We start from the raw sequence: 17,740 nt of genomic DNA, 5'->3' as shown, positions 1-17,740 counted from the left end.
TATAACTTTATTTATAAAATGAGGAGGCTATCAATATTACTATGTTGACAAAATAAGATAATGAATGGAGAGCCTTTATCACAGTGACTGGCATGTAGGAAATCCTTAGTAAGTAGTTTTTTTTGTTTTTGTTTTTGTTTTTTTGCCGTACGTGGGCCTCTCACTGCCGTGGCCTCTCCCGCTGCAGAGCACAGGCTCTGGATGCGCAGGCCCAGCGGCCATGGCTCACGGGCCCAGCTGCTCCGAAGCATGTGGGACCCTCCCGGACCGGGGCACGAACCCGCGCCCCCTGCATCTGCAGGCGGTCTCCCAACCACTGCGCCACCAGGGAAGCCCAGTAAGTAGTTATTTTTAATGTCAAAATAATTCTTGAGTTTGGAAACCACACCCAAGGAGATGTAAGGTGGGGGCAGGCAAAATAGAACTAGGGCCACAAGATGAGACATACTTTTCCACCTGTAGGTTCTCCTCCCAATGCAAATTTTATTTTAGGGGAGAATGTTCCCTAACACAAGATGGAGAATCACAATCTGGCTGATAGAAACTAAGTGATAAGCAGAATAAGGACCACTTCATATGACAATGTCTCCCTTTGTCCAAGGATATTAAGAGAAATGTTCTAGTACCACTTAAAAATAAGCCTGGATTCCTTAGTAGAAAAACAATCATACAAAAACATTTTGTCCAAAGGAATTAAAAGCTGGAGAATGAGTACCTACATTCCAGCTTAATGTAAGAATCAATTAAATCACACATCAAAGAAATTAAGTGTGTATGTAATGAAACAAAGAATAATAGATTTGAAGGTTCACAAAACTATTCAAGAGTGAAAATTTCAATTCTTGGACCTTTCAAAGACAGTTGAGTAGAGTCCACCTTATAAAGAGAGTGAAAACACAAGCTACTGGACCACAATGGTTATGACCAGCAATTCTGATCAAATAGATCCATAAGCTATTAACCTACCAATCTTGCCCTATAACCAGTCAGATATTGTACCCCTTATCTGATTTGAAGTGCTTTTGTTACATAGTCCCCTACACACAGTAGCAAAAAGCCAATCAGCTTAATTAGCCATAAGTATCATTCATCATTTTGGAAACACAGCTGATCTCAGTCTTAGCAAAGCTGCTTTACATATTACTGATAATGAGATGATGCAAACCAGGCAGGAGTGATGAGATTGCTACTTTACTAGATTGTTTCTCAATAGTTTCAGTCAACTTAATTGAGAAATAGCTCATCAGTCCTGTGAGCCTCCTGTCCTTTAGTAATTAATATGATTTAAAATAAGAAAGAAGCAACTCCAGTAACTATTTCATAAACTGGTGTTTGGCACCATAAAGATGACAAAAAGAGCCAAAGTGACAATGATTAAGTTAAATGTATCTCTGGACAACCAAACAGCGTGGTAAGACAAACTCTTCATGACACCCTCAGAGGTTGAGGGCCAAATCTATGAGGCTGTAAATCCAAGCACTGAGCCTACAACTACTACATAAATAATAAAACCATAATGACAAAAATAACCACTCTCAATTGCTGATTTCCCACTTGCTATTTCAAAGAGACAGGCCAGGGTCAATTCATGATCAATGATATCAAAAGCACCAGCTAAATGTGACTGTATTACTAAGACGTGTGGTCACATACAATCATTAGAATGAAATCATCAACTGAAAAATCAAATAATACTAATGCTTGAGATCAATACAGCAGGTAATAATAATATGCTACTCTGTATTTATTTATTATACCATCAGCACCTCTAAATTCTTAAAAAACCTTCTAAAAGACAAAGAATATTACTAATTAACTAGCAGTTGATCACCCAACTGTAGCAGCAGGCAGTGATCAAGCTCTACTAGATACTAGCTCTCAAGTAATAGGCTAGTCAGGTCAATAGCATTTTGCTAAAAATCTCAGGTGAGCTGAATCCCATATCAAATATGATACTTGGCATCCAAGCTGCATTAGTGACAGGTATTTTAAGTAATGAACCGTGGGGGCCACATTCTAGAAAAGAAACATGGTCCCCTCACTAAAAGGAACAGCATCAAGTGGGGAGCAAAAGAAGAGTCTTTCCCCACAGTTTACAGATAGGTCCACTAATCTACAGAGAAATGTGATTTTTTCCAAGAAACCTAGACAATCTCTATCAGTGGTGAACGCATAAAGAGAACCAGGGATTCTGTAGAGCCTTAGTTCTCAAAGACCAGCAACTTCAGCATCACTTACGAATGTGTTAGAAATGGAAATTCTCGGGCCTCACTCCAGACCTACTGAATCAGGAACTCTGAGGATGGGATTTAGCAATCTGTATTTTAAGAAGCTCTCCAGGTGCTCCTGATGCCTTGCTGAAGTTTGAAAAGCACTACAGTAACAACAATGACACACAAAATTTCTTAACAATTTCGGACGGAGCACTTTTGGCTTCCCTACTTTCTAATTTACCTATGTGCTGAGAAGAGACTGTTGTGAGATATGCCTCTATTTATCAGATGATAAGTACTGAATTTCAAATATCTTCAATAGTATCTATGACCACGACTTTACAAGTTAAAATGTTTGGAAACTAAATTTTTCTACTTAGTATGACAATTGAGGACATTAGCAATATTTGTGATTTACTCAACATTTAGTTTTTTATATTAGGGTGCTAGGAAATTTATTTAGAAAATAAATAAGAGTTCTGCTCCTAAAATTGACTTAGTTAAAATATACCTTCCATAATAACAGTGCAATAAACCATTCATATTGTTCACACATATAAAAAGAAATCTAATATACACTAATAAACATATATAAAAGGATTTCTGATTTATATACTTTAGGTATGGTGTATTACTTTTTGAAGAATTTTAACAAATTTTTAGATGCATTTAAGAAACTACTGAGCAAACAGTCCACGAAATGTAAACGAACAATTAGATGTATTTGGTAAGCAACATTATTTTTTATCATTCACATTCAATTAAAAGAAAGTCCATACTTCATTGCTTAGAATCAGAATTACACTCCAAATCAGAAACACTATGATAGTTTTATTTTTAGTGATTCATATATAACTGAAGTCTCAAGACTACTTTTAGATACAGGAATCACTTAAATCCTCCAAAGCAAATCAAACATGAAGTCAAGGGCACTGAGTACAAAAATCCTTCTATGTCAGGTTTTCTTCCAGTCCCATCATGCTTCCTATCAGCCCATTTCCTTCCCTATATATCCTTGACTTCTAACAGATACTCTCTGTTTTGCAGAACCCACTGTTAAAATTAACTGGAGCTTCCAGTTTTATTCAGAGGTAAAGGACTTTACTCCTATAACTTGCCCTTCATACCTTTTGGGATTCTCAATTACAGGAGAATATTTTGACCTCAATTATTTAATTTTCTTTAGTTGCATAATATTCATAAATCTTTCAATGGAACAGGATTATTTTTACAAGGAGGTACAAAGTAGAGTGTGAAATAGTCAAAGAATGCACATACATGCCTCCCCAGCAAATCAAAAAGACATAACTTACTGAACACTAACTAAATAATGAGTGCTTAGTACTGCAGGGTAGAGAAGAAACTGAAGTTAGAGTTCCAGTCCTCAGGAGATTACACTTTGTCAGGGAAAAAAGCCAAGTTATTACAAAAGAAACAATGATGTCCATTTATGAAAGCTGTCCTCCCAGGAAATTACAAGTCCTCAATTACTTTTGAGTCCCCCATCTCCCTATATTAGATCAGTTACCAAGTTCTGCAGCTTCCATTTTTTATGCATTTATCCCTTTCTATTCCTACTACCAACTACCCAGGTCCAGAAGCTCATTATCACTTACTTGGACTTCTGTAAAATCTTTCTCATTTCCTGACAACAGACTTTGCTTCACACAGCTCTCAGAATGAGCTTTCTAAAATGCACCAGTAAGACTTGTATCCAGAATAAATGAAGAATGCTTATAGCTCAATAAAAAGAAAAAAAATTCCCCCAAATTAAGCATGTGATTTGGAAAAGACACTTTACCAAGGATGATATATGGATGGCAATTAAGCACATTAAAAGATGCTCAATATCATTAGTAAGGAATTGCAAATGAGAACCATTATGATATACCACTACACTCCTGTTAGAATGGTAGGAGGAAAATGTAAAAATTGACAATACCAAGTGCTACAAGGATACAGAGCAACTGGAACTCTTACACACTGCTGATGAGAATACAAAATAATACTACCCTTTGGGAAACAGTTTGGCGATGTCTTAGGGAATTAAACATTCACTCCATACATCAGCAGTCCCCAACCTTTTTGGCACCACAGACTGGTTTCATGGAAGACAATTTGTCCACAGACAGGGTGGAGAGGAGGGGAGTTCAGGCAGTAATGCGAGTGATGGGGAGAGGCAGATGAAGCTTTGCTTGCTCGCCCGCCGCTCACCTCCTGCTGTGCGGCCCAGTTCCTAAGGAACTGCCATACATGACCCATCGAACTCACTCCTATGTATTAATCCAAAAGAAGTGAAAACATGTTTCCACAAAAAACGTGTATGTTAATGTCAACAGTAGCTTTATATATACATAATCGCCAAAAAAATGAAAACCCAAATGTGCTTCAACTGGTGAATGGATAAACTAACTGTGGTAGATCCATACGATGGAATATTACTTAGCAATAAAAAGGAATGAACTACCCATACACAAAACAACATGGGTGAATCTCAAATGCATTATACCAAGTAAAAGAAACCACACTCAAAAAACTACATAGCGTGATTGCATTTACATAAAATTCTGGAGAAGGTAAAATTATTGGGGCAGGAGACAGATTGGGTGACTGCAAGGGACTGGTGTGGGGGTGGGGCGGTGCTGACTCTAAAGAGGCAGAAGGAATTTTCCTGGGGTGGCAGCAGTGTTCTGCATCTGGATTGCAGTGGTGGTTACAAAACTATGAGCATGTGTCAAAACTCACAGAACTACAGACTAAAATATGTACATTTTACTGTAAATAAATTATGCCACAATAAAGTTGATTTAGAAAGGAAAAAAAGGAGGATCAGTGTTTCTATCAGAACAAAGTTCTAAGATAGAAAGAAACCCCTTCTGAAGAAACAAAAGCCCATAAGTTACTTCTCTATAACTGATGTCTTTCTAAACCAAAAAATGATGAGTGATTCAAAGGGAAATCTGAGCAAGAAAACTGATAGACTCAACCTCTGATTCTTCAGAGAATACAGGCAGTCCAGAGACAACTTGTACACTGTGATTTGGGCAAGTGTAAAAAGAAAATGGGGATTTTTGTGTACTGTAAAAATCACGAGAGACAAACAAAAGTCTTTTAATTTTAATTCTTACACTTATCTTGGAAATTACCAGTAAGACGGCATATTCTACATACATACAAATCCTCTCTATTTGTACATTCATTACTGTAAAGGTTATTTCTCTAATGTTTGGTTGTCCTTTGCTCATTATTTGTATCACTGCATTCTAATCTGGCTGCCTGGAGTTAAAGTACTACCCTGCGAAGCTGTATCCCAAGTTCATTATAATTTCTGCTTAAGACAGCAAAAGAGATCGACTTGGATATTTTGGGTACCTTTCCTTTTTTGTTTTCAGTGAAATATTATTATTTAACATTTACTAAAAGGTAGTGTCAAGAAACATAATGTATTTAAACCGGAACTCACAAAAAACTTAACGTTGATTTACATCAACTTTTCAGGGCCCAACACTTTCATTTGTACGTGTTTTCCAATTTCTACATATAGTCACAAAATATATGCACAAAATAATTTATAAGTAATTATTTTAATTTGGAAGAGACCAAACAATGAAATACTCAAGTAATTAAATCACTCAAACTTTAAAATTAAACATTCTATCAGTAGTCAAGAGCCAAAATTATTCTTTAAATACCATACAGGCTTCCCAACTCAAATCCTCTTCAGATGTACACTTTCCTATAAAACTGCAATAAGCAAAGCACACAAGCACACTGCTCCAAATAACATAACTTTGGTGCCTAGAATCAGCTTAGGGTAGAGAAGCATTAAGGACAGAATTAGTCAGTATTTGGTCTAGTGGTCTAAGTATGGCTTGATTGCAAGCTAAGCTAAAAATTTCAAAGGGACTGCCAAATCTGTGGCCTAATAAGTCAATGCCCCTTGAAATTTATGCCATCTTATTGCTGTAGATTCACTAATGCTAAAATGATTCCAATAAACTGACAGATTTTATTTGTAATTTCACTTAAAACAGCAGAGCAATGTTTCAAAATCACTACAATAATGCTGATGATGTTAATATATATGAATCTGTTGGTGGTGGGTAATTCTTTTCCTCTTCATAGTGGTAGGTTGTGTTAATACAACAAGTTTTCTTCTATTGTTCACTAATGAGACAGTAATTGCCAACAGAATCCTACTGGGAATACAGACTTGCATAAATAATAGCCCTAAGGACAGGTTTTACATATCTATAATGATTCTCAGGTACATTTTGTTCTGCATGAACACACCAACACCGAAACGTGTCCTTTCCTATGGAGGATAAACTCCATATCTTCAGAAATGTGCAAACAAGAGGAACAAATTTAACTAGGCAGATTTCAGGTTCTTCCTTCTAGCAACTAAATGGAAGAGCAATTAACAGAATGCTCCTTTTTATCAAAAACTTATTACCCTTTCACTAGAAGCCCTAAAAAGTTGCTATTTTAAAGTTTTCAATGCTTCAGTTAGAAACATAACTGACAGCCTCAGTATGAGTTCCAATGAATGTACTGTAATGTAAAACTGTACATGTCACTTCAAATATTGGTTGTATAATAAGGAAGTTTAAAGAAGATATTTTAATGCATTGTTGGCTGACACCACTATCTTCTGAGTTTATTTAGGGTATAAAGATTTCTAGAAATTCATTTAAAATAATATTTTCTGGTGATGAACTACATTTGGCAATTATTGTCCACTGAGCCCTCAGGTACTCTACTGCTTCTAAACATGGTAGGTATCATTTACCATTCAGCAGGGAAATTAACAAAAGTTCCCATTTCCCATTCTTAGATTATAATCTTTACTAAACCCCAAATGAAATGTAAATGTAGTACCTTTCATGATGTCCCAGATCTGACAGAAATTCATCTGCATGTCTTTGGAGTTCATTTCCTTCTAAATTCTTTAATTTCTTCAACTCACTTTGTAGAAAAAACCAGAGCTCTTTAGCTCCATTTTCAATCCTCCTCCTTAGGACTTCATGATCCTTCCCAAGACCTGCAGTCAAAGAATAGAGAGCATCAGCATTTCCAACATTTTGATGAAAGGAAATTTTCAATTATTTGTGCTAATGCCAACATACTGAAGAGGAAAAACAATGTATCGTTACCTACCATTTCTAGTTTGCTTCTTATAATTTTCAATCTGTTCTTTGGCCTTCACAAGCTGCTCTTCTAAAGCACGAACCCTTCCTGAAGCTGGCCCCTGATCAATGGGGCCTTCTGGTATTCTGTAGTTCAAGGAAGAAAATGTACACATTTAGCTTATAAATTATGCAACAAAATACATGTTTACTTTGCTAAAACATTATTTATTGGTAACTCTAGAAGTCACTGGACCATATCATATATTAGAAGTACCAAATGAAATTCTTCTCTCCAAAGCTATAGGGTAAGATGTAAACACTGGAATGAAAGTGAACACACAAAAAAATAATCCGGCTCATAGATGTATGATCTTCTAGGAATTAAGGAACCTTTAGAACTGTCTCCTAAAAACTTTCATCATACAACTTAGAATAACACCATCAGTGGCAAAGCGATCAATTCTTCATTAGTGCTGAGAATAACAAAGTTGAAGGAGAGGGCGACAAAAAGGCTTAAAAGGAGTAAGAAAGCAAATAACTGAACCTGTGTCTGTGTTCAAATAGCAAATACAAATTATTTCTAAATTAACTATAATATCAGATATAAATCTGTGTTCCGATTCATGAACTCATGACCTCAGATTACTAAGCATGGGTTTTATAAAGAAGGGAAAGACAAGAATAGAAGATGAAGTATACCAGAAAAAACACCTGAAGATTAATGTTCTGTTTACGTCAGGAATGGAAAAGATCAGTCAACAAGACAAAATGTTGGAATATAGCAGAGGAACACCAGGATCCCTTGCTTATATTATCAACCTGTACAGCTTCTTTCCAAACTGTCCTTGTTTCTAACATATTTTGTTTTTATGTGACTTTTGGCAGTATTCTGTACTCCATTATGGCCATAAAAGATATCCACATCCTAATCCTGTAACCTGTAATGCTACCTTAGGTGACAAAAGAATCCTTATATGTGTGATTAAGTTAAGGACACTGAGATAGGGAGACAGCCCTGGATTACCCAGATGGGCCATAATTGTAACCACAGTTGTTCTTATAAGAGGGGAGTAGAAGGAAATTTTATTATAAAAGAGGAGGAGGTGATGGGGTTAATTAGTTTTGAAGGTGGAGGAAGGGGTCATGACCAAAAAATGCAAGGAAGGCATCTTTAGAAGCTGGAAAAGGCAAAGAAACAGATTCTCCCCTAGAGCTTCTCTAGTGAATGTGGCCCCACTGACACCTTGGTTTTGACCCAGTGAAACTCATTTCAGACGTTTACCCTCCCAAACTGTAAAAGAATAAATTTCCATTTATTGTTTTAAGCCACAGAGTTTATTGTATGTGTTACAGCAGCAATAGGAAACTAATACATATATTTACATACATGCATACATATACATATATACTTTCTTCTTTTTTTTTTGCGGTACGCGGGCCTCTCACTGTTGTGGCCTCTCCCGTTGTGGAGAACTGGCTCCAGATGCGCAGGCTCAGCGGCCATGGCTCACGGGCCCAGCCGCTCCATGGCATGCAGGATCTTCCCGAACCGGGGCACGAACCCATGTCCCCTGCATCGGCAGGCGGACTCTCAACCACTGCGCCACCAGGGAAGCCCTACATATATACTTTTGAAAAAATATTAAGAAGATTAAATAATGGCTGATTTTTCTTCCAAAATCTATTTAAATGAGAAACTGCCACTAAAAGTACAAAGCACAGTGTCCGTCAATAAAGCTTAACAGGAATATTGTATCTGGGGTCAGTCATTCTACAGATGAGCTGTAATATCAAAATGCCTGGGATATCTATTCTTACCATCACAATCACTTTTGGGAAACAATTTCTAAATTATACTTGGCAGAACTTAAACTTAGCTATCAACCTGAGGAGAAAACTAATACAAAGAGGGCAGACAGCAGAAGCAAGAAGAACTAAATCCTGCAGACTGTGGAATGAAAACCACATTCCCAGAAAGATAGACAAAATAAAAAGGCAGAGGGATATGTACCCAATGAAGGAACAAGATAAAACCCCAGAAAAACAATTAAATGAAGTGGAGATAGGCAACCTTCCAGAAAAAGAATTCAGAATAGTGATAGGGAGGATGATCCAGGACCTCGGAAAAAGAATGGAGGCAAAGATCGAGAAGATGCAAGAAATGTTTAACAAAGACCTAGAAGAATTAAAGAACAAACACCTAGAAGAATTAAATAACCAACACACAGAGATGAACAATATAATAACGGAAATGAAAAATACACTAGAGGGAACCAATAGCAGAATAAATGAAGCAGAAGAACGGATGAGTGACCTGGAAGACAGAATGGTACAATTCACTGCCATGGAACAGAATAAAGAAAAACGAATGAAAAGAAATGAAGACAGCCTAAGAGAGCTCCAGGACAACATTAAACAAACAAACATTCATATTATAGGGGTTGCAAAAGGAGAAGAGAGAGGAAAAGGACCCGAGAAAATATTTGAAGAGGGAGTGGCACAATATATTAAAAGTGATGAAAGGGAAGAACCTACAACCAAGATTACTCTACCCAGCAAGGATGTCATTCAGATTCGACGGAGAAATCAAAAGATTTATAAACAAGCAAAAGCTAAGAGAATTCAGCACCACCAAACCAGCTCGGCAGCAAATGCTAAAGGAACTTCTCTAAGTGGGAAACACACGAGAAGAAAAGGACCTACAAAAAGAAATCCAAAACAATTAAAAAATGGTAATAGGAACATATATATCGATAATTACCTTAAATGTGAATGGAGTCAATGCTCCAACCAAAAGACACAGGTTTGCTGAATGGATACAAAAACGAGACCCATATATATGCTGTCTACAAGAGACCCACTTCAGACCTAGGGACACATACAGACTGAAAGTGAGGGGATGGAAAAAGGTATTCCACACAAATGGAAATCAAAAGAAAGCTAGAGTGGCAATACTCATATCAGATAAAATAGACTTTAAAATAATGAATGTTACAAGAAACAAGGAAAGACACTACATAATGATCAAGGGATCCATCCAAGAAGAAGATATAACAATGATATATATATATATGCACCCAACATAGGAGCACCTCAATACATAAGGCAAATGCTAACAGGTATAAAAGAGAAAATAGACAGTAACACTGTAATAGTGGGGGACTTTAACGCCTCACTTACACCACTGGAAGATGAACCAGACAGAAAATTAATAAGAAAAGACAAGCTTTAAATGACACAACAGACCAAATACATTTCATTGATAGTTAAAGGACATTCTATCCGAAAAATGGACTTAATTGATATTTATAGGACATTTCATCCAAAAACAACAGATTACACTTTCTTCTCAAATGCACATGGAACATTCTTCAGGATAGATCACATCTTGGGTCACAATTCAAGCCTCAGTACAGCTAAGAAAACTGAAATCATATCAAGCATCTTTTCTGACCACAACGCTATGAGATTAGAAATCAATTACAGGGGAAAAAAACGTAAAAAACACAAACACATGGAGGCTAAAGAATACGTTACTAAATAACCAAGAGATCATGAAAGGAATCAAAGAGAAAATCAAAAATTCCTAGAGACAAATGACAACAAAAACATGACAATCCAAAACATGTGGGATGCAGCAAAAGCAGTTCTAAGAGGGAAGTTTAGAGCAATACAATCCTACCTCAAGAAACAAGAAAAATCTCTAATAAACAATCGAATCTTACACCTAAAGGAACTAGAGAAAGAAGAACAAACAAAACTGAAGTTAGCAGAAGGAAAGAAATCATAAAGATCAGAGGAGAAATAAATGAAATATAAATGAAGAAAACAATAGCAAAGATCAATAAAACTTAAAAGCTGGTTGTTTAAGAAGATGAACAAAATTGATAAACCTTTAGCCAGACTCATCAAGAAAAAGAGGGAGAGGACTGAAATCAATAAAATTAGAAATGAAAATGGAGACGTTAAAACAGACACCGCAGAAAAACAAAAGATCATAAGAGACTACTACAAGCAACTCTATGCCAAAGACACCTTGAAAATGGTAGTCATGAAAATGGAAAACCTTAAGAAATGGACAAATTCTTAGAAAGGTATAACCTTCCAAAACTGAACCAGGAAGAAATAGAAAATATGAACAGACCAATCACAAGTAATGAAATTGAAACTGTGATTAAAAATCTTCCAACAAACAAAAGTCCAGGACCAGACTGCTTTACAGGTGAGTACTATCAAACATTTAGAGAACAGCTAACACCCATCCTTCTCAAACTCTTCCAAAATATTGCAGAGGAAGGAACACTCCCAAACTCATTCTATGAGGCCACCATCACCCTGATACCAAAACCAGACAGGGATACTATAAAAAAGAAAATTACAGAACAATATCACTGATGAATATAGATGCAAAAATCCTCAACAAAATACTAGCAAACAGAATCCAACAACACATTAAAAGGGTCATAAACCATGATCATGTGAGATTTATCCTAGGGATGCAAGGATTCCTAAATATATGCAAATCAATCAATGTGATACACCACGTTAACAAATTGAAGAATGAAAACAATATGTTCATCTCAATAGATGCAGAAAAAGCTTTTGATAAAATTCCACACACATTTATGATAAAAACCCTCCAGAAAGTGGGCACAGAGGGAACCTACCTCAACATCATAAAGGCCATATACGACAAACCCACAGCAAACACCATTCTCAATGGTGAAAAACTGAAAGCATTTCCTCTAAGATCAAGAACAAGACAAGGATGTCCACTCTCGCCACTATTATCCAACATAGTTTTGGAAGTCTTAACCACAGCAGTCAGAGAAGAAAAAGAAATAAATGGAATACAAATTGGAAAAGAAGTAAAACTGTCACTGTTTGCAGATGACATGATACTTATACATAGATAATCCTAAAGATGCCACGAGAAAATGACTAGAGCTCACCAATGAACTGGTAAAGTTAAGGATACAAAATTAATGCATAGAAATCTCTTGCATTCCTATACACTAAGAACAAAAGATCAGAAAGAGAAATTAAGGAAACAATCCCATTCACCACTGCAACAAAAAGAATAAAATAACTAGGAGTAAACCTACCTAAGGAGGTAAAAGACCTGTACTCAGAAAACTATAAGACACTGATGAAAGAAATCAAAGATGACACAAACAGATGGAGAGATATACCATATTCTTGGATTGGAAGAATCAATATTGTGAAAATGACTATACTACGCAAAGCAATCTACAGATTCAATGCCATCCGTATCAAATCACCAATGGCATTTTTTACAGAACTAGACACAAAAAAATCTTAATATTTGTATGGAGACACAAAAGACCCCAAATACCCAAAGCAATCTTGAGGGAAAAACACGGAGCTGGAGGAATCAGGCTCCCTGACTTCAGACTATACTACAAAGCTACAGTAATCAAGACAGTATGGTACTGGCACAAAAACAGAAACATAGATCAATGGAACAGGATAGAAAGCCCAGAGATAAACCCACGCACCTATGGTCAACTAATCTATGACAAAGGAGGCAAGGATATACAATGGAGAAAAGACAGTCTCTTCAATAAGTGATGCTGGGGAAACTGGACAGCTACCTGTAAAAGAATCAAATTAGAACACTCCCTAACACCATACACAAAAATAAACTCAAAATGGATTAAAGACCTAAATATTAAGACCAGACACTATAAAAGTCTTAGAGCAAAACATAGGAAGAACACTCTTTGACATACATCACAGCAAGATCTTTTTTGACCCACCTCCTAGAGTAATGGAAATAAAAACAAAAATAAACAAATGGGACCTAATGAAACTTAAAAGCTTTTGTACAGCAAAGGAAACTATAAACAAGACAAAAAGACAACCCTCAGAATGGGAGATAATATATGCAAATGAATCAACGGACAAAGGATTAATCTCCAAAATATACAAGCAGCTCATACAGCTCAATATCAAAAAAAGAAACAACCCAATCAAAATATGGGCAGGAGACCTAAACAGACATTTCTCCAAAGAAGACACACAGATGGCCAAGAGGCACATGAAAAGCTGCTCAACATCACCAATTATTAGAGAAATGCAAATCAAAACTACAGTGAGGTATCACCTCACACTGGTTAAAATGAGCATCATCAGAAAATCTACAAACAACAAATACTGGAGCGGGTTGGAGAAGAGGGAAACTTCTCACACTGTTCGTTGGCATGTAAGTTGACACAGCCACTACGGAGAACAGTATGGACTTTCCATAAAAAATTAAAAATAGAATTACCATATGACCCAGCAGTCCCACTACTGGGCATATACCCAGAGTAAACCATAAATTCAAAAAGACACACGCACCCCAATGTTCACTGCAGCACTACTTACAATAGCCAGGTCACAGAAGCAACCTAAATGCCCATCGACAGACGAATGGATAAAGATGTGGTACATATATACTATGGAATATTACTCAGCTATAAAAAGGAATGAAATTCGGCCATTTGTAGAGACATGGATGGACCTAGAGACTGTCATACAGAGTAAGTCAGAAAGAGAAAAACAAATATCATATATTAGCGCATATATGTGGAATCTAGAGAAATGGTACAGGTGAACCAGTTTGCAAGGCAGAAATAGAGACACAGATGTAGAGAACAAACATATGGACCCCACGGGGGGAAAGTGGGGGTGGGGGTGGGGGTGTGTGGTGGTGGTGGTGGTGGGATGAACTGGGAGATTGGGATTGACAAATATACACTAATATGTATAAAATAGACAACTAGTAAGAACCTGCTGTATAAAAAAATAAAATTAAAAAAAAGACATGAAAATTTTAATACCTTTTCTAGCATTTTTATATAGCAGATGAAGCCAAATTAACTGTTAATTACTTGACCATTTCAGAATGCATGTTTAGTAAAGAAGTTCCTGTTACAGTTACATCAGAGTAAATAAGGTATTCTATAATTTCACATGAACTTGTATGCACTAACACTGAACGTTAGCAGGAAAGATAGCCATCCTCTAAGCATGAGTTTTCCAGGCTACAGAATTTGAATTTAAAAAGCCTTCATTTGTATACAAACAACAGAATAATGATAAAATGAAGAGAGTTGGTAGGTGCACAATTACCCAGTTTATGAGCACAAATATGTATACATTCATAAATGAGGCATTTCCTGGTACATAGTTTTTAGAACTTGGCTTTTACTTTCTGAATTAGATGGCTGGGTTTTAGGAAATAATTTCAAACAAAATAAAAGTACCACCCCTTGTAATTTATTCAATATTTTAGCAGGAATATACCACAGGATAAGCATTTCCTTTTCAAAATATACTTTAGTGATACAAAATTTCACAATAGAAAGATATGTCTAGGTCCTCCTTTTTATCTCATTTCTTCATACGTTGATGGAATAACGTTAGGGGAAAATAGGCATGAAGAAATAGCATAAGGTCTTTTCAGCAGAGTTCCATTAAGTACTAATGCCAATCTAATTCTAATAAAATAGAAATGAATTAATGATTTCTAATAATTCATTAGATTATTAGTGATGCAATAATCCAATCCAACTGTGGATAAACTATAGGTAAAGGAAAGTAATAGAGAAGTCAATGTAAAAAATGTACAGAATAAGGACTATTGGAAAGGCCTATTCTTTCCAAACCCCATAAAGAAAAAAGTCAATCTGCAAGAACAGTCTCTTTATCTGAATATTTAGGTAACTGAATGTTTTATTATATTCATTGTGCAAAAAGATATATAGAATGTCTTCTGGCCAAGACAAAATAACAGAGATCAGATTTACCATTAAGCCTGAAACAACTGAAAACCCAGATAAATTGTATGAAACAATGGTTTAATAAAACTGGAACCAGGAGAAAGATGGATGGCAAAATATGTGGTTCCTGAGTTCAGTCCCTCTCAGGGAAAGGGAAACTAGCAACTATCCATAGACAAGATTCCTTTCTGAAGATCCCAGAACAAAGAGGTGAGTCTGAAGCATCCCTTTCGACCACAAAATCTGAGGAAAACAGCATGAGAAGGGTAAGAGGAGTGTTTTCACTTTGACCACAGCCCCCCCACCAAGGTCAGTTCAGTGCTGCATTGAGGGGATCCCCTGGGCCTAAAGTTTCTCCTGTGGGAAAAGGGGAGTGCAAGAGGACATGAAGCTTCCCCAGCATTCCAGATACTTCCTGGGAGTGATACCGAGCAGGGTCCTGTGGAGCTCCTGGACACAAAGCTTTTCTGTGCCCCCCATTTCTTTGATGACAATCAATAGCCTTCATCAGCCTCCATGACATTCCTTGAGTTCCAACAGGCAGATTCAGGCAGTTGTTAACTAGGGATGGGAGGGGATGCAAGACCAGGGAGAAACAAACAGTCAAGAGAAACAACAGTGCAACCTTGGGGGCAAGGTCCTGGTTCCCTATCAAGGGATACACAAAACAATGTCTTTGAGTTGTTTTGCAGATACTGAAACCCCCTCCAGGTGGGAGAAGTTAAGATTAACAATGGTATGTTGTCCACAAGCATGCAGACCCTAGACCAGCTGGAACCTGAAGGTTGATGATGCTGACTCCTACTCACCCCACCACCAACCCATCAGAAGAATGTCCACGTGCTGATCATGCCCTCTTTAAACCATTACTATATAACTTCTCAGTATCCTCTTCAAGTTGGGCCACATAGTTTTTCAAAGCAGTAACCTGCTGTGTCCCCCTGTGCCTGGCAAAGTAATAAAGCTATCCTTTTCTACTTCACCCAAAACTCTGTCTACGAGATTCAGTTCGGCACCGGTGTACAGAGAAGCTGAACTTTCGGCAACAGGAGGCCCACTTAAGCACTCACAGGGATTATCACGGCAATCAGTTAGAGAAGGGGAAGGGGGCTCACAGCAATGAGTGTGCGAATCCTGGCAGACTGCATTCCTGCTAGTGGTTGGGCCTGAGCGGAGATCCCATCCAGCGACTCTGACCATTTGCAGAGCTGAGCCCGTGACCCCAGCTGGTCAGGGAATCTGGCTGGCATTTCTGCCTTATTGGGTCCCCAACCAGAGTGCTATCTTGGTGGAGGACCAAATTCTAATACTCTCCCTATACAGGGAAGCAAGTCAGCAGCCCCACCCAACTGCTAGGCATAGCCTCCAACCCCACTTAAGCAGGAAGCCTGTCCTGAGATGCTAGGCAGTCACCCAGCACATCCTACGGCCCACCCAAGCAAGGAAGCAAGTCACTGGCCACACCCAACTGCTGAACATAGCCTCCAACCCCACCCAACAGTGAAGACTGGCCAAAGATGCCAGGCAGTTGCAGGCTGCCATGCAGTACATCCTACGGCCTTCTTAGGAGGAAAGCAAGTCGGTAGCCACACCCAACTGCCAAGACTAGCCTACAGCCAACCTGACCAGGAAGTCTGGCCAGGGATTTAAGGCAGACACAGAGCCCATTCTACAGGCCTGCTCAAACAAGGAGCCGAGCCAGAAGCATACTGTTGAACATAGTCTCCAGCCTCACCAGGTTGCTCAGCCAGAGACCCTGGTCAGCTCTAGAGTCCATTCTACAAGCCCGTTCAGGCAGAGAGCCAAGCCAGCAGCCTTGCCCAACTGCAGAGCATGACCACTGGTTCTGTCTGACTGAGGAAGCCCAAACAGTGACCCTCAGCAGCTTTGAAGCCTGGCCTGACTGTGAGGAGCCCAGTCTACAGTGCTGTACAGCAGCACATCATAGCCTACAGCCCACCCAGTTGCTAAGCATAGCCTGCAGACTCACCCAATTTTGGGGCAGAGCCTGTGGTCCCAATCTGATCAAGGAGTATGGCCTGAGTTCCCATCTGATCACAAAGTCCTGTGTATGGCTTTGACTGAATGTAGAGTCCAGCCAATGGCACCATCAAACCAGGGGGACACAGCTTGAGGCTCCACCCAACCATGGATGAATGTGGAGCCCAGCGTGCGGCCCTGCCCATTCCCAGAATGCAACCAGCAGCACTCCCTGAACACCAGGCCAGAGAACATGGCCTGAAACCCTGCCTGAGCAGGTGACTGCAGAGCCCAGCAAATATCCCTGCCTGAACACAGATCCTAGCCAGCAGTTCTGTTTGAATGTGAAGCCCAGCCATGAGGCCTACCCAAATTCAGAAAAATGACAGCCCTCCGGCTCCCCAACCTCAGAGCACGTGCAGTAGCCCCATCTAACTAGAGACCCTGAGAGTAAGCATGGCTTGTCCAAGGCTGCTACCAGCTGCCCATCCAGAACCCCAAGCTGAGCTGTCCGGTAAAGGCCTTTCCCTGCTGAAGCAAATCTGTAAAGGCTGTAAAAGAGATCACTTTCTCAAAGGAGCAGATATCCACACAAGGATAGAAAGATCATGAGGAATCAGGTAAACAT

At 38.4% G+C, this 17,740-nt stretch overlaps 1 protein-coding gene across 11 annotated transcripts in view; it reads right to left on the bottom strand.

Moving 5' to 3' along the window:
• FUT8 (fucosyltransferase 8) overlaps positions 1-17,740 on the bottom strand; it is a 319,157-nt gene that overhangs the window by 98,594 nt on the left and 202,823 nt on the right. For all 11 annotated transcript variants that reach the window (XM_033427753.2, XM_033427559.2, XM_033427422.2 and 8 more), the window contains 2 exons: positions 7,374-7,489; positions 7,095-7,257 (listed from right to left, as the gene is read on the bottom strand). In XM_033427753.2, coding sequence (XP_033283644.1) covers positions 7,095-7,257; positions 7,374-7,489 — 279 coding nt within the window. The remainder of the gene's footprint in view (positions 1-7,094; positions 7,258-7,373; positions 7,490-17,740) is intronic.

The sequence above is a fragment of the Orcinus orca genome, chromosome 2 (genome assembly GCF_937001465.1).
Source record: "Orcinus orca chromosome 2, mOrcOrc1.1, whole genome shotgun sequence".
Lineage (NCBI taxonomy): Eukaryota > Metazoa > Chordata > Mammalia > Artiodactyla > Delphinidae > Orcinus > Orcinus orca.
The sequence above is the reverse complement of the archived record's forward strand: the minus strand, read 5'-3'. Positions and strand labels throughout refer to the sequence as shown.